This window comes from Cuculus canorus, chromosome 4, assembly GCF_017976375.1.
Source record: "Cuculus canorus isolate bCucCan1 chromosome 4, bCucCan1.pri, whole genome shotgun sequence".
Classification (NCBI taxonomy): domain Eukaryota; kingdom Metazoa; phylum Chordata; class Aves; order Cuculiformes; family Cuculidae; genus Cuculus; species Cuculus canorus.
In genome coordinates this window covers 45619263-45640231 of record NC_071404.1, presented here as the reverse complement: position 1 = coordinate 45640231, position 20969 = coordinate 45619263, and the positions used below count along the sequence as shown (strand labels likewise).

The window sequence follows — 20969 nt, the reverse complement described above, 5'->3', positions numbered from 1 at the left end:
CCGCCATTGGCTGCCGGCGGGTGCCACTCGGGGCTGTGGCGGCCGGGGAGGCGGTGGGGGCGATCGGTGTCGTTTTGGCGCTCGGCAGAGGCGGCGGCACCATGGTGAGCTGCGCCGGGCCGCTCGGGGAGAGCAGAGCTGGCGGAGGACGCGGGGCCTGGCCTGGCCCGTGGTGGGAGGGAAGAAGCCGAATCTGCGTGGGAAAGAGGGGGCAGGGAGGAGAGCCGGGCCCCAGCCCTTTGTATTGGGGGGGAAATGGGGGCGGAGGGACGGGGTTCGGAGAGCTTGATCCGCTCCGCGGGGAGCGGCACCGGGGTGGGAGGCGTGGGATGGGGTGCGAGGGGATGGGGTGGAGTGGGATGAGATGCGGTGGGATTAGATGCGGTGGGGTGGAATGGGATGAGATTCGATGGGACGGGATGAGGTGGGGTGGAATGGGATGAGATTCGGTGGAATGGGATGCAGTGGGGTGGAATGGGATGTGGTTGGAATGGAAAGCGGTGGGGTGGGATGGGATGAGGTGGGGTGGGGTGGATTGGGATGCGGTGGGGTGGGATGGGATGCTGCGGGGCGGTGGCAGGGGCTCCCCCGCCCGGTGCCAGACCGCCTCTCCCTGCCCCGCAGTACGGCTTCGTCAATCACGCCCTGGAGCTACTCGTCATCCGCAACTACGGCCCCGCCGTCTGGGAGGACATCAAGTACGTGGGCGCGTGTCTGTGCCGTGCGCGTGTCAGTCCCGTGAGTGTGTCTGTGGTGTGTCCGTGCTGTGCGCGTGACAGTGCCATGCGTGTGTCCATGCCGTGCATGTGTCCATGCCATGCGTGTGTCTGTGCTGTGCTAGTTTCCGTGCTGTGTCCATGCTGTGCACTTATCCATGCCATGCACGTGTCCGTGCTTTCTTCATGCTGTGTGTATCTGTGCCATGCGCATGTCCGTGTATTGTCCATGCTGTGCACACGTGTCCATGCTGTGCACATGTCTGTGCCATGCATATGTCTGTGCTGTGTCCATATGGTGTGCGTGTCCATGCCATGCTCGTGCCCATGCCTTGTGGGCACCCCTCCACGGGGCCAGGGTACCTGTCAGGGCAGGGGCAGTGCCCTGGTACCAGCAGGTCCATACTGGCAGGTGACAGGATCAGCATGGTTCTTGTTGTCTTTTGTCCCACTTGCGGCCTTTCTCAATGCTGCAAAAACTGTTTTTGTTCCCTCTTTACTGATTTCCAGGAGCCGCAGCATGGATCACCTTGATCCCTGCGGTTCCCTCTGTTATACAAAGTATACAGCAGAAGTGAGGACTGGGTGAATTGTCCCAGAAACCACGGAAGCCCTTCGCTGCAAAAACTGTTTTTGTTCCCTCTTTACTGATTTCCAGGAGCCGCAGCATGGATCACCTTGATCCCTGCGGTTCCCTCTGTTATACAAAGTATACAGCAGAAGTGAGGACTGGGTGAATTGTCCCAGAAACCACGGAAGCCCTTCCTTGAATCGGACCACCAGATCAACTGTCCAACAGGGCAATGGGTATACAATGAAGAAGGGCAGATTAGGCTAGACATAAGGAAGTATTTCTTCACGATGAGGGTGGTGAGGCACTGGAACAGGTTGCCCAGGGAAGCTGTGGATGCCTCATCCCTGGAGATGTTCAGTGCCACGTTGGATGACACCTTGGGCAGCCTGATCTGGTGGGAGGTGTCCCTGCCCATTGCAGAGGGGTTGGAACTAGTTGGTCTTTAAAGTCCCTTCCAACCCAAACTATTCTGTGATTCTATGATCTCTTGGTATTCCTGATGGAATCAAAATACAGTTTTTAGCTAGTAAAACTGTATCTAAAACCAGTGTGAGATTTCGGTGATGTGCTTTTCTTGAAATTTTAAAGTATGTATATATAAGAATGATTTTTTGATTTCTTCTCTTACAAGTCTTGTGTCCAGCCCCTGCTTGCCTGGCAGTTTAGTATTTTTCCCAGGAGATTATTACTGTCTTCACTTCAAATTTTTGATGAATTGTAGGATTGCACAAAAAGATTGGAGTGAGAAGTGCAAAGAAAATTCTATTTACCATAAATACGGTAGTATTGATAGTTAGGCAAAACAACAAAGAATGTTTTTGAAAAAGACGTAAGTACAGAATTGTAATCTTACTTTGTAAGCCTTCAGGTAACTGTGGTTAGAAGAAATAGTTAATGTGATTTGTTGGTATCATATGTTTTAAGGGAGAAGTAGATAATCCAACTTGGAGAAAGTAGTCTTTTAACTGGACACCTTATTCTGTAATGCTTCTCTCTCCTGTCTGACTTTGGCCAATTGTAATATGCCGACGTTGATGTCTTGCCATTGCCCTAATACAATTTTTGAAGTAAAAGGACTGCTCATCACTGTTAGATTTTTGTAACTGTGATTTTTTTTTTTTTTTTATGAATTCATTCATTAAGAATGAGGTAATATTACCCAATACCATGAAATCAGAGAATCACAGAAATATTTGTTGGAAGGGACCCCTGGAGGTCATCTGGTCCTGTCTCTGTTCCAACCAGGGCAGTTACCAGCTCTAGATCAGACCTCAGCTATGAGTTTTGTCTATCCAAGTCTCTTAACATCACCAAATATGGAGAGCCCATAGTTCTGGTTTAGCAGACATTCACTGTTCCAGTGATCCCTGACAGTCTATACATTATACTGTGCAAATACAGTTCTATGGATTGCATAGGTGAGTCTTCAGTGAATGCCACACAGTTTTGCACTGTAAGTTAACTATGTAAACACACTGATCTATTTTGAATTCTTATGGTTTGACATTGTTTTATATAAAGTGGAAGTTAAGAGACTTAGTAAAAATAAAAAGTTGATACATGCATAATTTTCTGTGAAAATTATAATAAAATGTGTATAAAATATAATAAAAAATATTCACTCTTCCATGGCATGCCATTTCTTACCATCATGCGTTTGAGTATTTATGGTCCACTTTTGTCCAGATTACCCACTGAACAGAATTTGTAGTTAAAATTAATCCATGTGAGAAGATACCTAGTACAACATCAGGCTGCAGATTGTCAGAATCCAGTCATAATTCCTGATGCATCCTATCTCTATGATTTTACACACACCTAATAGAATACTGAAGATAGCTACAGCCTGTGAGGAGTATTACTCATTTAACATTTTGGAGAAATGTAATAGAAAGATATTAAATATTTTGCTAAAGGTCAAGCTCTGCAAATTCTGGAAGCTGCTACATAGTGTTTCTGTCTTTCAACTGAGAAATATTTCTCTCTTGTAGCAGCCCAGCAGCTAGGGTCTGCTATTAACACATAGAGAAGATGGCTTACTGGAAGCAAACTGTACCACAATAGCACCCAAGCAGAAGAATGGAACGTGATCTGCATATATGTACAACTAGCCGTAGCTCCTTATGCAAAAACTGTTTGCAACAGGGTATTTATTAGCAGGAATTATCTTAAAAAGTAGTGTATCCTAGAATTTAGAAACCAGTAAACAGAGCCTGTATATCTCACTGGAACAGACTGGTGGTGCTGCATTGGGCAATGGTATAGGGTCAACTGGTAGCCACTAAATACTTGTTGGTTTAGGTACTGTAAGGTGCTGTGGTGCATTTATATGATATTGTAGAAGTGGTTGGATGTTTTACCTTATGTAAACAAACACAGATTTCTTGCACAGGCTGTGTTAAAACATTTATGAAACAATGGGACGATATAGACCAGCGTTGTGGCATGCTGGGTTGAATCAGTTGAATCACTAATAATTGAATTGTAGGAGTGATTGCAGAAGTCAACAGTCTTTGTTTAAAAAAACATAAGAGAAGCTTTGCACTATTAGTGTGGTTGATTTTACAACAACTTGAGCATTTCTGTGAAGCAGAAAGGCCTCTGAATAGTTCAGTACAAAATTTGACACCTAAGTTACTGGGTTTTATTTTTTCATGTTGGGCTGATCACATAATGCTATTTTATTTTCTCTGAAGTCACTGCAGAAGCTGTGAATCAGCATTGCAGAGTGATGGGTTGTGATTGCTGAGTGATTCTCAAATGTCAGTGGGTAAATTTGTACTTAATATTGATAGAAGTGAAAAGAAAACATAGAACTGAATAAACAGAAGTAATGAAAACAAGTCATTCTTAAAAAAAAAGTGCATTCGAATAAGTTAAAAAGTGAATTGAGAAGCTATGCTCTACCAGAAGCATGAAAACTCATGTCTTCTGTAGCTTCTTCAATCAAAAGTGACATTGAATGATGTTCTTAAGTACAGAGTTTGGGAGAGCAACTAGTTGATTTTGATGCTCTTGTGAGAGTGCTGGTTTTGTTACCATTGCTTACTGTTACCTGAGTCAGTGCTGATCTCAAGTCTCTGTTTCTGCTATTTCATTTTTCAACATTCTTGTGAAACCACAATTTTTCTGAAAAAGACCCATACTAATTATCTTTTTAAGTGTCCCAGAGTGGAATTCTTGGGAAAGTTAGATTCCATGTTCTTTTAGTCCACTTCTACAACAGAACATAAAGTAAACCACAGGCTTTTTTTTTTTTTTCCTACACATCAGGCAACTTTTACAGTGAGGCACTAAGCTCATGGAAAAATTACAGTATATACTCTGAAATTATACTGAATATCAGTTTTATTGGCTCAATGGAAATATGGCTTGGTTTTGCTAAAGACCTAGAATGAAAATGCTTAAAGCCCAAAGGAATTTAAACCCATCTGTTTCTGAATCAACATTGCTGATGCACATTTTTAAAAGGGGCTTCTATCATATAAATATGAGCTCTTCTGCAAACCAGTGTCACATCTGGCTGAGCTGAACAGCCTATATATGTGAAATTCCCAGCACTCCATTCAGCAGTCCTAAAGGTTTAATTGTGTCACAAACTGCAGCATCAACAGGGATATCTTCTTGAAACAGCTCTAGGACAATATGTGGGAGCTAGAGCAATGTTTTCATCAGGGAATGTGTACATGGTCATTTATCCTGTGTTTCCCAACAATATCCCTCTGTGTTTGATTAAATGCATACAGGGTTTTTCCAAGGGCCCCTAAGTCTGAATTTAGGCCAGGTTAGATGCTCAAACTGTGACAGTTCTGAATATATTGCCAATAAAAGGAATGAGAACTCAAATATCTTATTAAGATGCCTCATTACAAGACTGTAGGATAAATTAGCATTCTTCCCACAGAGGTACATGAAGGATCTGCTACTGGGAAATGAAATGGCACACCAGTCAGCTGCAGTCTTCATCTTCCTTCTATTTCTATGGTAGAAGTCCCCACAAAAACATGTGTAGCCTGATGAGTGTGGAAACACTAGAACAGAAGTTGAAAACTGAGTGTTTGTAAAAAGTGGCTGCTTAGAGGTCAAACCACTTTTTGATTGGTTCTATAAATCAAAGTCTGTATTGAATTTGACACAGCTCCAGAACAGGCAGTTTGTGCCCCAATAGCCATGTATCCTTTGCTGGCTATACCTTAACAGGGGTTGCAAAAAGCAAGTATTGGTCTTATTTTCCTAGTGCTCAGTGCCTAATGTAGAATTAAGGCATCTTCCTGCTTTTGCTCTTTTCTTCTCCTCCTTTTGTAGATTAGGTTGGCATGTGCTGTCCACTTTTAAATGCCAAGACTCCAGGTCTGGGGAGCCTGCTGAGTGGGACAAACTTTGCATGGACTCAATAGTGTGGAAGTGCATACAATGGAAGAGTGAAAGTCACTCCCTCATCCTATGGGGAAGGAAATTTTTGTTGTCCTCCATCAGACTTGACACATTATGACCTACCAAGGCTCCAGGCTAGTTAAGTCATCAGAATTTGTTTTCTGTAGCTGCCCTGTTACAGTTAAAATGGTGAAACATGGAGGGTTGAGAAATTATCCTGGCGCAAAGCAAGTGGAAAGCTCCTTTCTTCAGTTCCAAATTGAGTTCAATGAAAACCCTGTGCAATTTGGAGGAATGAAATGAACTGCATGTCTGTCATTTGCCATTAGAAAACTGAACAGGCACAGAAACTTTTGTATTGTATCAGTAAAGGTTTATGTAAGGTCAGACTTTAGTTACTCAGTTTACCCAATAAACGTATTCTTAAATCATCTGCATTTTACTTGAAAAGCCAGTAAAATGCAGATGATTTAAGAATACATGTTTATTGGGTAAAATTCAAAGACATTCCTAGTAGTTGGGTAGATGAGTATTGTTGCAGGTCAACTAGTTAAGCCAGAGAAGGTAGGTGATTTTATTAATTTATTCATTTAAAAATATCCTGCCCTTATTTTCACCAGAATTTAGATACTTACAAACTCAGTTATAGGATGTGATATTCTGATTAATTTGGTTTGCAGTTACGTTCCAAAACAGAGAACATTATAAAATCAAATAATATAATGGAAAATCTACTTAACTCTGCCTTTAAAGATATGTATTAAATTTTTTGGGGGAGGACAGAGTTAGATATTTTTTAAACTTATGTTATATCCCAAGAACTTCTGGCATAGCAAAACCTATTAAACAGTACAGGTAATAGAAAACCTATTGTAGCTGCACAATAAAGACACTCGACATTGTGTTTGTATCCTGAGTTCAGAATGTCACCTTGTCAATGATTTTTTTTTTGTGCTTACTAATATGACAAAACACAATTCACATTTGTTCACAAATCCTGTAAAAATGGAGGTTTTGGCCAATTACTGTTGCTTAGTAGAATGTTTAGGTATAATAATAATAATTCATATATAGTTCGCCTTTTCAGAAACCTAGAAAAATAAGCACAAAAGCTGTAATGAAAGACTGTTTTTACAAGTTGCAACGCTAACCTCTTAAGAGGTGTTGGAATTCATATAACTTATAGGTCTGAGGCTGGTAGCATGTAAGTCCATAAAAGCTTTGTTTTGAGCATAAGAAGTGCAGAGTACTGTGAAAAAACAGGTTCACAGGTCTCTGACTGAGCATCCCAAATTGATAAAACCTTTTTGATACATGGTAGTCTTGCCCATTTAAAATGGAAATGGTATAATTTGTCTCACAATTTTGTGGGAGAGGAAATTGGTTCTTATGTATGCAGATAGTATGGGGATCGATTCCACAGGAAGGCTTGTTAGAAAGGAATAGTTCCGTCTTCAGAGCTAGATCTGAAAACTGTGCTGTAAATCAAGCCTGAGGTTGTATGTCAATGTGTGAGATAAAATAAAATACAGAATAGTTCTGTGTTAACTGAGTAGGATCTAGCCTCAGTCATGAAAATACTGGTAGCCTGGAAGAAAGTGAACAGGTTCTATGGATTAATGTGTGTGACTGGTAGGTTGTTGTGCAGGCTTAGGGAGAGGCAGGGAAATATGGCTTGGAGCAAACTTCACTAATGTTGTGATGAGTGGTACCCAACTCCTGCTTTCATTAAACAAGAAAAAAAAAACCCAACTCCTTAAATCCTTATCGCTCTTTATTGGACAGTCATTTTATTTCCTCATAATCTTTCTGGAAAATGTCGTGTTTTCTAAGTTTTCAGCTGACCATACTTTCTACTAATATATCTGGGGTAACCCCTTAAAAAGCGTGTAAAACAGTACCATAGTCTATAGCAATCTGTTTACAGTGTTAATAGATTCACTTCTGCTAGGAGGGAAGATGGATAATTATCAGTTTAGAATGTAAATTGTTTGGAGGAATAATATTTGTATATGTAGGTACATATACATATAAATATTTATGGATATGTTTATGTGTGTGTGCGTATTATGTCTACATATATACAATGTGTCTGGGGTTTTAAAAATGCAAAACCAAACAGGAGATAAGAATCAAAGATCTGTACAAAATATGAAATGTGGTGTTTCAGTTAGGTGTTGTGTAGTTGAAGTAAGTGGGAGACCTGGTTATTTGTGGCTGATTGCAAGAGAACCTTAATGCCAAATTCCTTTTAAACATCTAAGTATAGGTTTGAATGTGCCTAGGACTTAATTTTCTTTTTTTTTTAATCCAATTAAAGCCTTTGGGATTTCTCCCAACAAATTGCTGGCTTTACCGTTCCTTTCTTATACAATTCTCTTTCCAGGAACTGTGGAAAAAATTCAGGTGGCTAACAAGTGGGTTATGGATTTTACCACTTAGATGTATAACTGTATTTTGCAATGGTGGTATTCAGTCCCTTGTGAATCTTCTCTCCTGCTTTGTGGAGCTGCAGTGAGCTTGCTTGGTATTTCCCTTTCCCAGCCCACAACTGATTTATTATAAAGAATGCTTGCTTTGCAGTTTACCTAAAGTTAAAATCTGTGCTTCTTTCATGCTTAAAAACATCGTAGACATACTGCGTTAATTACCATAATTGTCTTCTCACCATGAATACTGATGAAAAAATAAAACTATTTGCAGAGTTTTAGATTGGAAGTCCATATTTATTTTGGGTTATGTAGGACTCAGTTATAACTAATTTCAGGGTCTGTGAAAAAAAATGAAAATTGATTTTTCGTTGCCTTCTTAACACCATTTGGGTTTATCTAGTGCTGAAGATGGAGTGTTCTGTTCAATCAATCTCATAACAAGTTTGAAAAAAATACAGATTACTTATAAATAGATATCAGAAAGAGACTTTGGAAAGCCATTAGTGGTGAAAGGACAATAGATTATTTTTTTTTAATCCGTATACCTCTTCACATTAGAGAGTGTTTATCCAGAAAGTGGCATTAAGTAGGAACATTTGTTGTTGGTAAGTCCCTATTTCATTGTAGTCCAAAGTTCTAAGCAGTATTTTTAAAGTTTTCTTAAAGCTGATACTGAATAGGTGGTCCTTCATGGGTCTGGAGGTTAATATTCGCAAGATGTATGGGGCCAGGATGCTACACTTCCCACTCCTTCAGTTCCTTACAGCAGATGGACCTGCTTGGAGGTCAGGAGTTTAAACTGTGTGGTTGCCAAATTCTTTAATTCTTCCAGGAAAGACTTGACTAAAAAGAAATAGTGGCATGTTGTAAACTGTGGTGCAAATTTTCTTGCACTATCTCTCAGGTGCGTTGCAGTTTTCCCAGGATTGGGAAATGAATTTAGACCTTTCAGGATACCAGGTATTGGAAACATTTGACTCACTTCTATAAATGAAAGACTTAAAAGAGTATTTTGTAAATACTATTCCTTTTAGTCCCCTTATGTAAAAGGAAGCAAAATAACACAAGCTTTATATTTTTAATAACATTTTTAGTATTTGGAGTAGTAGCAAAGAACTCATACATTTGTTAACTGTATCTTCTAGGATTATCTTGTTTTGAAAACCTACATTAAACACTCTCATATCCAGCCTGTAAAACTGGGAAATAACTCAGAGCTCTGAAGCCTATAAATACCCATATTTACTTTACCTAGAACGTCATTTTCCTGGACAGATTCCCATTTTTATATAATCTTGCAGCTTAATATAATTTATGTTTTTCCCAGCTGAATGTTTTAAAATATCTCTGGACCATCCACAACGTGTACAAGTCTATTTTCTTTTTTTCCTTTTGGGATAAGTGAGTAGAGTATTTCAATATTTTTAATAATTTTTCAGAAAGCATCTCTTTGAAATACATGGAAAAAAATAAAGAAAAGCATTTTGAAAACATAAACCATCTGTAAAGTAATGTACTGAGAGTGAATTTGCCATTTTAATATAAAAGAGATGCAAGGATGTTGGTTCTGGTTTCACTGATAGCATCTTTAGTTCTGACACGTGTAATTCTGTTTAATAGTGTTAACTCTTAAAACGGAATTAAACTTGACATGCTCCTATCAGTGAGATCAAAACCATGCTGGGTTTCTAATTGCAGTAGTGTTATTTTATCATTAAGGTTGTTTTGACTGGTCTCTTCAATTTAACAAGCACTTTTTCCATCCTTGGTACACGAAGAATAGTTAAGCACAATGGTGGCAGAAGTCCCAACAGAAACAATACCTATCATGGAAGAAGTCCTAGAGGTGGTCTTGGAACTAGCTGTTGTTGTGGTGTGTTCAAGGTGACACACCCAGGGCACGCACTTAGGACTGGAGTTTTGATAGGAAGGGATCCAGCTGTACTTTTGGGACAGTAGATGATCTGTAAAAGTGATATCAGAAGCTTCTAAAAAAATAATGTTGGCATATCGCGGAAAGGCTTGTTCTTTGTCGTCTTGTTTCACCATTTTTTCCTGTTTGTATCTATTACATTTTTTTAATATTTACTGCATGCAAAGGTCTCTCATGGGAAGGGTTCTTTTTCTATAAGAGGTTTTTTTAAAAAAAAAATCCAGCTTTATGACTGACTACAGAGACAGAGCAATGAGTGCTACTTCACGTGAATAAAAATGTCCTGATAACAGCATCCTTCTTCTTGGTTATGATTTATTCAGATTCTCTTTAAATGTTACAATCTGACTGCAGATTGACCCACTTTGTGCAGAATGGGCTATATAAGTAAGAACAACCTGATGTGGCGTCTAGTCCAACCGTGTTGTCTGTAAAATTTCTGAAGATGGCAAAAAAAGTCCTTATTACATCAAATCAGAGAAAATATTTCCTCTAAATGAAATAAATATGTGTGCAATCTGTGGTTGAGAAGTCTGCGGTGCACAGTCTGTTCTGATTTTAAGAATGTTTTTTGTTGGCATGTATGTCCGCATTTAACATTTCATGCATCTATGTGAATTATTAACATTAACTTTAAACATTAGTAGTGTGTTTTCAAATACTAAACTAGTTGCATTTTCAAAGGGGCTATTGTACATGCATAGTATCATTTGTAACACTGTTCTGTGCTGGTAGACCGGCAGCAGTTTGGGAGGTGTTAGGATGACTGATGGAGGAAACGTTGCTTTAAGACTAGATCTTGCTTTGATCTACTCAAAAGGAATTTTTCCATTGATTTCAAGGTCAAACCTCTACAAGAAAAATGACCTCTTTATAACTGTGTTATTTTCCATGGTGCAGTGGTTAAGGTTCTTTTTCCCAAGTAAACTTCCTCACATTAACGTGGATAATATAAACATTCTGGAGGAAAACAAGGGCATTTTAGAAAAGTCTGGGCTGGAATCTTTGTTTCCCACAACTCGAATAGCTCTGTGTAATAATACAGAATTATTGTAGAGTAAATAAAAAGGGCTGCCAGACCATAGCAGTTAGGACAGGCATAACATAGGATGTAAATTTTGAACCATGAAATATCACTTCCCATGTGCTGACAACAGGAGTCCATTTGGGAAGAGCATTAAAATCCTGTATTTCTTTTAACATTTTGAACATAAACTTACTGGGAAGAAAAGGACACTTTTCTTTTGTCTCTAGAAATGTAAATGAGATGTTAAGTGTAAATTCTGTTCTATTTGACTTAGAAGTAATTTTGAAAGAAAGGCCATATAAAAGTTGAAAGTTTGCTACTGTAGTGCTGTTACTTCACTAAAAAATTAACCAGGGCTTGGGAATTTGCCAGAGCTTGTTGCTTTTGACTCATTTCCAGTCAAGCCCTTAACATGTTATTGCTGTTAATGCTTTTAATCAAACACTGTGGTCTGCAGGAAACATTTGAGCTATGCTTATTTGCTACCATAATTTTATCTGGTAAAAAACTGGGAACAAAGATTGCAGCAAAACGTTTCAAAGGAAATGCTTTAGTTTCTCATGGAATTATGGATTGTGAAGTTCTCCATGAAATGTGGTCAGCCAAATGTAAGTTCTTTGCGTCTAAAGTTGCCATACTATATGGCATTTCTAATCCCGGCTCATATACCATCCGTCAGCCAGGAGAGAGAAGCTATTAGATGAAAACAGTTGCAGCCTTCTGATCTTTTGAAGTTTGCACACTCAGTTTGTAGCCTTACATTGTTGTTCCACATAGTCAAGTTTGTTTTCATACATGATACTCCTAGATTATGGACTTAAAATGTCACACTGGAGGAATTACTGTTGCTGGACAGGCAAACACAGCAGTTCCACAAAGCTGACAAAGCAGCCTCACTTTTAGTATTAGTTATAACAGTTTTCACAACACTATCATTTATTTCTTCGTATCACACTTGTTGTAGAACCAATTCCTTAGTGTAAATGCAGGCAGATTTGATAGATGAGATAGGTGTCAGGTAATTAGATGTGAAAACTGCAGCCAAAAAAACAATTCAGGGATTGCCATTCACCTGGATGAATATTTCAATTACTTTGTCCTGTTTCCTAGAGTGCTGGTGATCACATCCTGGTCAGTCTCTCATATGCTATGCTCTCAGAAACAAGCTTATTAGGGGACATGTAATTTTGTCGAGTTGCTGAAGGACACGTGCCTCTGTGAAAATAGGAATGTTTTCACATTGCCTTGGCTGGTTTCTATAAGTTTACAGCAGCATTGCCCATCACATGTAGTATTAAAGCTAATATTTCAGAGAGAAAGACTTCCAGAAGTTCTCAGTGCTGTCACATTACTGAGAGAGGCATCAGAAGCTGCAGACCCAGCTCACTGGAGGGGAGGGAGAGGCTTCAGCTGACTTCGCTGAACCACCTATCCTGTCCTCAGCCACTCTGTCTGGCTATACATTGTAAGCACAGCAACTTCTGTGGCCAGCTGATGAAGCAGCCAGGAAAATCCATCCAGCAGAAAAATAACCCAGAAAATGTAATGTCTAACTGAATTATATCAGCTCAGCATCTGGGTAAATTATTGAGAGGTGCCAGCACAATAGGTCTTGGAGATCTGGAGGAGAAATTGTCCTGGGAAGGAAAACGAAAGTTCTAGAATTTAATAATTTTCAAGCGCAGGCTTTACAAAGGCAGTTTATCTTTTGTCACAGGTTTAGATCAGACGTGAAAATTGCCATATTTGTAGGACAAGCAGAAAGATTTTTGCCCACGTGATTTTGACTGAGAAACATTGTTCCTGGCAGGAGTAAATATTTAATTTGACAGATTTTCTAGAAAAAAAATGCCAAAATGAGACTGGCCTTTGTTGGATTACATTTTCCAAATATTTTTTCTCCGTATTTTTAAAACAAAAATAACTAGAAGGCAGGACTTTTTTTTGTTTGCATTGAAGTATAAGCCTGCAGTACAAGCACTGGGTCCTGTTCCTGTATTGCTGGAATTTCCAATAAGACTGGTAATACTGAGGGAGAGTGAAGCCTTAGAGCAGTGAGTTTCAGTCTGGGAAATTAGGCGCAAGGAGTGCAGACATAATTGCTAATTGAACTGTTTTTTTAGATCTTATCAATAAGGTTATTTTAACGGAAAATACGTCATTAAGACTACAGAGAAGATGGCTGGGTAGTCCAAAGCACCTAGAGAGAAGTGAGGAAAACAAAATGGGATAGGCATTGAAATAACCAGTGGTGATTTTAAAAAGTAGAGGCTCTGCGAAACTGCAGGCATTGACTAAAATCTTTGACTAAGTAAACTAAAGACAATTAAAATAAGAAAAAAAGGAAGCATGGCTTGGCACACAGAAGGAAATGGGAAAAATTCCAGTCAATGTAGTTGGAAAGAAATGTAAAATGTTTCAGAAGATAGACCATCAGCATCAAATTGGGTCAATTTTTAATACAGAAAACACACAAAAACTGTGTGTACTTAATTGTGCAAGTATGCAGTATTTTTGAGGATATTCATTGCTTATCCAGATGTGTATGTTATCCCTTGTGGTTTGGCTGAGACCAGAGAGACTAAAAGAGAGCATCAGAATGTGGGAAAGTTTTTTCACCCTTTGCAAACTTCCCTCCAAACTGCATCTGACTTGCAGTTACGTGTCATGTTATGAGAATCAAAGAATCAAGATGGTTTTCTTTTCTCATATTAATTTTGGTTCAGTTCTTAGGAAATGTAAACTCCACCTTCTTGTCCCTAACTGACCTCTTTGTGTACAACACTAAACTGGAAGTGTTGATCTGCTGGAGGGTAGAGAGGCTCTATGGAGGGATCTGAACAGGCTGGATCAATGGGCTGAGGCCAGCAGGGTGAGGTTTAACAAGGCCAAGCACAGAGTCCTGCCCTAGGAATCAACACCACCATGCAGTGCTGCAGGCTCGGGGAAGAGTGGCTGGAAAGCTGCCTGGCAGAGAATGAACTGGGAGTGTTGGTAGACAGCTGACTGAACATGAGCCAACAGTGTGCCCAGGTGGACAAGAAAGCTGATAGTATCTTGTCTTGTATCAGAAACAGCATGACCAGCAGAAGCAGGGAAGGGATTCTACCCCTGTGCTCTGCACTGGTGAGGCCGCACCTTGAATAATGTGTTCAGTTTTGGGTCCCTCACTACAAGAAAGACATTGATTTCCTGGACTGTGTCCAGAGAAGAGTGACAAAACTGGTGAACGGGCTGGAGAACAAATCTTACGAGGAGCGGCTGAGGGAACTGTGGTTCTTTAGCCTGGAGAAGAGGCTGAGAGGAGACCTTATTGCTCTCTACAACTACCTGAAAGGAGGTTGCAGAGAGGTGGGTGTTGGGCTCTTCTCCTAAGTGCTAGGTGATGGCACAAGAGGGAATGGTGTCAAGCTGCATCAGGGGAAGTTTAGACTGTACATTAGGAAAAACTTCTTCACAGAAAGGGTTATCAAGCACTGGCAGAGGCTGCCCAGGTTGGTGGTTGAATCACCATCTCTGGAGTTGTTTAAAAGGCAGGTAGATAAAGTGCTTAGGGATATTTTGTAGCAGACAGATATGGTTGAAGTTGATCTCAAAGGTCTTTTCCAGCCTAATGAATCTATGATTCTGTGATTCTTATGCTTCAAGACACTATTTCCGACTAATAGCTCCAGCTCTCCCTTACTTAGGGAAGGAAGGAATATGTGACATGGGAGATGTTTTCAGGAGTCAGCGAGACTAGGTAGAGTATGAAAATAAGCTTTAGGAAACTGTGTGAACGCATACCATTTGTGATTGTTTCTTTTTAAGTATACTGCTTCTTAAAGTAATGAATAAATTACTGTTTACTTATTTTAAAAAGATAACACTGTACTTTATCTTTTTGTGTCTCTGAGAACAATCTTGCAGCTAGTTTTGACCTGCTTGCCTGTGTCTATTCCTTCATTCTTTTGGGGAACGTCCCAAGAAGTATAAGAGAAAAAACAGCCCATTAATTTTATTAATGTTTATCATGCATTTGAATAGAGAATCATGTTCCCTTTATTTAGAATCAGATAGAATGATTAGTCTCACCTCCCCTATAACCTTGTCATTTTACTTTGGGAAAATCGCTTATCTTGTTTTTATCTCATTACGTGTCTTCATAGAGTGAGTGTATAAATGTGTATGTCAAGTAGCAACTATAAGACTTCATTAATGAATAATAGAAAATAAATATGTTTTTGAAATATAAAACCAATGTAGTATGATTTTTGATTGGCTGTAGAACATGGTGGGCAAGATTAAAGGAAGATGAAGAGGGGAAAGGAACTAATAGGTTCCAGACTTCCATTGAGAAGTGAGGAGATTATCAAAGACTGATGATTGCTGATTGGAGGGTTAGATGACAAGTAATTTCATTTAGATCAGTAGAATATTGCCATGTGAGATTGGAATCAGGCCTCATCAGTGATAGCATTTGCCATCTAGCAGTTTTAAGATGAACAAGAGCACTTCATTCTGAGACCTGTCTCCTCTTTAACACAGAAAATGTTTCTGTTTGTATGAATGGATAATTCCACTACAACTGTAAATGCTGGAATTGTTGTGCAGGCATTATTAATTTGTATTATGCAATTTTTAAAATAAATTCTGCCAGCTCTAGAAAATTAGAATGTAAGTTTCAATTAAAGACTTCTGTTTTGGTTGGTGGTTGGTCATAATGTAATGATGGAGACAAAGATTTTAATGTAAAAAGAGGTATAGGATTTTACATAGCAGGTTTAGAATCTACTTTTTATAGGTTCGTAAGTCCTCTGATGACCACTAGAAGTTTAGTGCAGTTAGAAATATTGGCTCTTGTGTATGTTTCAGCCTTATCTCAAGGAGCATTTCTGTCGTACTCTGGCAGAAACCCTTCATTACCATGGTACCAGTGAATAATTTCTATTCATTGTTCTCTTCCATTTGTATGTTAGAAAAATGATTGTTCTAGTCCTGAGTTAATGAACGTCTTGCTTTGCATGACATGCTTAGCTTTCTATAGAAAACTACCTCATTGTCTGCCTTTTTGATATTTTTCCTAGTTCTAAGGCTTTTTCTCAAAAACAACTCCATGTTCTAATATTTTTTTTTTAGTGTGACATAAGGAGGTCTGATTCAGTCATTCTCTTCTAAGCTTTTTTTAACTCGTTGCCTTTCTTTTTTCACCTCTTTTTTTCTTTCTGAAGTGTTCTGCATTATGCAGCTGTGTTCAGATGAAAGGGTATCTTCTCTTTTTAATAAGGTAGCTGTGACCCTCCATCTTCAAAGATGTCATGATCATGTTACTTTTACTGAGCCAAAATACATTCTAAGCACATGAATTAGAGTATGACTGCCTACAAATGTCTCTTCTTTTATAAAGCACATTGTCTCTATAGGGAGTCATTATAGGCAAGATCACAGAAGGTGAACAGGTCTTACAAAAAAATATACTAAGAAAAAAGGAGACTGTGTTCCTCAACCAACAGAATTTGGCTTCATTGGAGACCACAGTGTGCCCCCTGCATGTTCCCCTCTCTCTGCTGAAGGAGAATGTGCCAGGGGATGCGAAGCAAATACAGAACGTGACTTTCATTGTCTACAGGGAAAAGTCCTAGCCGTGTGCACTGGCCTGCTTTATGTGCCCTGCAGGGTCCTAGGGTCTGCCTGCCCATGAAGGTCCTCCTTCTGTCCATGAAGGTCTGTCTCCAGAGAGCTGGGACTCAGCCACCACTACAGCACCAGTCGTGTGGCTCCTGTGTTAAGTACATGGAGTAAAACAGAGGAAGTTGTTCGTGATCGCTTGCTACTAGCTCACTTGTGTCAAATGCCAGGCTTGGCATGCACAGCAGTTCATTGCTGAGGGATATCAATGTGCTCTCAGGAAAAAAATACCCTGCAGAGTTGTGCTGCCTTTTGAACAAGCTGATGACTCGGTGTGCAAGCTGAAGAGAATGAATGAATGATCCTGAAAAACAAAGGGTTCATTTTGGTTTTGGGTTCTTTTCACCTGGCAGCAGTAGTAAATGTGCATTGAGGGACATTTGCATGAGTCTTGTCTTAAAACTTGGGTTGGAATTGTTTCCCTTAGCGAAGAAATGTATAATTTTGTTGTGCTTTAGCTAAGTGGTGACACTCCACTCATGAAGAACTGACGTGCAATGCAATAAAAGGACCTTACAAAATCTTAGCATCCTTTTCTTTTCCCCGCATCTACTGGGCATGTGAAGAATTCTGAAAAATTATATTTGTCTAGGTACTTACATCTGGATTTTAGGTTCCTCTTTGAAGATATGTGCAAATGGTTGTTAAAAGCATTCCATGCCTTTTGTAAATAAAGTGTAATCAAAATTGGAAGGAATGAAAACACTTGCTTAAAAAGTGTTTAAAGAGCCCATCTTGAGCTGGATTATTGGATATTCCCCTGTTTTAAAATGCAGTTTCCCTCCTTATTGGTTCAGCAACTTGTTTGTGAGTCTCTGTACTGCAAAAATCATGTTTATTTTCTTGCAGCTAATTGTTGTTTTCAGAACACGTGGTCTGAAATTTTTGTATTGTACCTTAATGAGTGAGATATAGAACAGATTTCTTTCTAATTTTCTATCTTAAGATACTTCTTAAGGGTAGAACCTATACTTATTTTGTTTAAAGGACTAATACTAAATGATATGTAGTTTATCAAAATGTTGCTTCTCCCTCAACCCAAAAGATTTTGTTCTATTTTCTTTTTTTAGGAAGGAGGCACAGCTGGATGAAGAAGGACAGTTTCTTGTCAGAATAATTTACGATGATTCCAAAACCTATGATCTGGTTGCAGCTGCAAGCAAGGTCCTTAGTAAGTGTTATGTATAGCTTCTTTGCGCATACATCACATAAAAGATAACCTTGTGTCTTTCCCACCTTCCCTTCTTCCCCCCCAGAAAAAAATCCATGGAGTAGAGAGAAACAGGATTTAGCATAGAGGAAGTTAAAACAGAGTATTGGTCAAAGAAAGAATTTTTAAAAAATCTCTTAAGAAGGGATTTTTTAAAAATTATTTTTCCCAAGATGTTTTTATTCATTTTATTCCTTGAAGTGAATTTTATTACTTCCGAAGTATTCCAAGTCATAGGTACATCTTGAACTATAGTAATACATGTCATCCATGGGGCATAGTCAGTGTTACAAGCAGTCACGAAGTAACAATATGGGGATGTAACTACCTTGCCAATGCACCCAGATTTCAACCCTTGCTGCAAGAGCAGCCTGTGAATGAATCCTTGAGATCTCTGCTGAGCAAACATGCCGAAGTTACGGAAATGTTTGTGGCACATCTCATTTCATATCTGCCACTGGTTTGAGTCACATTCATTTTCAGTCGCTGCAACTCTGAACTGGAATTGAAAGGTAGAATTATGTCCATCAGCATTATATTATCTGCAGACCCAAGTGGGGTGTGGATTCTGATTCTGAATCAGTAATTAGCCAACAACCCATAAGACTATGATGACCGTAGCAATGTTGAACGGAAGCAGCTTGTGGTTTCATGCTGCTGTAAACCAGAAGTAACTCCCGTAAGGCGCTCTCTACTAACTACTGTGTTCTTTTATTTTCAAGTAGTGATTTCTTATCTGTATCAAAATCTAAAATGATGTAAATGTGTGAAATGCACAACACAGCAAAGTCATAATGATAATTGGTAAATCCTGATGAAATTCTTGCATTAAATACTCATAGTTTGCCAAATGGACCCTTAATCTTGTTTTTCTCATATTCTCGACCTACTGAATCTGGGTAGAGTGTGGATACTGTCTTCCTTATTTATGAATATGAGACTAAAGTTGTAAGCAAAGTGCATGAAATGCAGTGTTTGGACTGAATCGTATTTTCCTGTTTTAACTAGATCTGAATGCCGGAGAAATACTTCAAATGTTTGGGAAGATGTTTTTTGTGTTTTGTCAAGAATCTGGTTATGATACAATTCTACGTGTCTTGGGCTCAAACGTCAGAGAGTTTTTGCAGGTAAAAGTTTTGTGCCAAGTTATTTCAGATAGGAGGCAGAAGTATGGTCTAATCAGGAGATTAGATTGAGATTTGTGGATACAGGTTGTACTTTATAATCTCCCTCTTATTTGTGGAGAGGTGTTTGGAAACTTTCTCTTTTGATGTTGTTATTCTATAGGGCTTTCCACTGCTCAGCAGTTTTGGCATTTTTCTCTTCCCCTCTCAGTTAATAAACTATTCAGTTAACTCATAGAGTAAGAATTTTCTCACAGCATGTTTGAGTGTTCAACTTCATTAAAAAAGGAGTGAGAAGGCAGGTAAGCTGTGGTTGGCAGAGGCATTGATAAATAAGAAGAGTTTTAAGAAGGTCTTTTCATGTGTAACAAAAGTATGGAGTACGAGACACATGAAAAAATCCACCAGTTCAAATTGTTGGGTTTTGTGTAAAGTAAAAAGACTTCACTTGTTTATATTAACAGAAAAAGTGTTCTTCCAATTTGTAGGATATTTCTTCTCCTATGTTCTCTTTGACTAATTATAGATACTGATTATTTCTAATTGTACATTATTTACAGAGGTAAGGCTCATACACAACTTATTTCTAAGACAGTATCTTTTTTACATGAAATGAGCGTAGGATAGAGCAGCAGTGTTAAGTCAATTTTTGTGTTTTCTTGAGTGGGGAACAGCATGATACTGCACTATAAAACAAAACAAAATGAAAATAGTTTTTTAATAGTGTGAAAGAAATGTAGTGACTTCTCTAAAGTGTGATTTCTAGAAAAAGCAGCCTTTCGCTTTTTGTCACTTGAAAATTGTTCACTTCAGAAAAACACTTTGGATTTAAGATTTGTGTTATATATCACTCTTGGCGAGAACTTGGAGAGCCTGTGCTGTAAGGAGTTTAAAAACATGGAACTGATTAAGATTTCATGAGAGATTGCCCAAAAGCCAAGTGTCAAATCTCGATTGATTTGCACTATAAATTTAGCATCTGCTCCCTTAAAATGTCTTCAACAGTAGTAAGTGAAAACAGCAGAGTGCATTGTTTGCTGGATTACTAGAATACTTGCTTTCATGTCTCACAACCAGCCCCCAAACCTGGATTATTTCAGAGAATCCCAGATGTTGTTTTTCCTTTCCCTCACCCCCTTTTTGTATAGTGTACTTCGCTTTCCAATCTTTTCCATGTGTGATAATGAAAAACTGGACATGTCTGTAGTGCAAACCAAACCTCTGTAAAAGCTTGAACAGTTTACATTTATCTTCTTCTAATGACAGTATTTTAAATTGCTTTGTTTTAATTTCACTGTTAACAGATGACATTAGCTATTATATACTTCTGTAAATTTTATGAGGACTAATGTGTCACTAGCTCTGCCAGAAGTGTACTTTTTAGCTTTTTGTTATGATGGAAAATCAACGTTATCCGTGGTTTGTTATTTTTGCATCTTCCAGCAGTCAGATTAGGTCAGGAAACTAATTTGTATACCTGTTATAAAAATAGGTGCAAATTGGTTTTAAGGTGCTGAACTTTTGTCAAATTCTTAAAATGCATAACAGAGTTCCAAAAGGTGCTTCTTGAAATCTGTACTGAGTCCAGGATATCCAAAATAATCGAGGGCCGCAGCTTTTTAAAGCACGTGAAAGTAAATCTTGTATTTATGTTCTGTTTCCCTTGACATCTCAGAGAAGACTTAGTTTATTCGAAGATGAAACACAGGTACTTCAGGATTCATGAAAAAGGAAAAAGATAGCACGGCTAAACCTCATATTCATACCCTCTATGAAAAGCACAGGCCTAGAAAAATGCAAGTCGTATAGAAAGATGCTGTACCAAAAAGAAGCAGTGTGAAAAGAGGTACCTCCTAAGAAACCAAGAATGTGCTTTTGTGTTATGTTCAGTAACTTTCTACTGAATGACAAT

At 38.8% G+C, this 20969-nt stretch overlaps 1 protein-coding gene across 1 annotated transcript in view; it reads left to right on the top strand.

Annotated features, from left to right (window-relative positions):
* The window catches only part of GUCY1B1 (guanylate cyclase 1 soluble subunit beta 1), a 45522-nt gene continuing 24553 nt past the window's right edge, over positions 1-20969 (top strand). Inside the window, exons 1-4 of the mRNA XM_054065400.1 lie at positions 1-104; positions 625-698; positions 17794-17894; positions 18942-19060. Of these exons, the coding sequence (XP_053921375.1) occupies positions 102-104; positions 625-698; positions 17794-17894; positions 18942-19060 (297 nt within the window). The 5' untranslated portion in view covers positions 1-101. The remainder of the gene's footprint in view (positions 105-624; positions 699-17793; positions 17895-18941; positions 19061-20969) is intronic.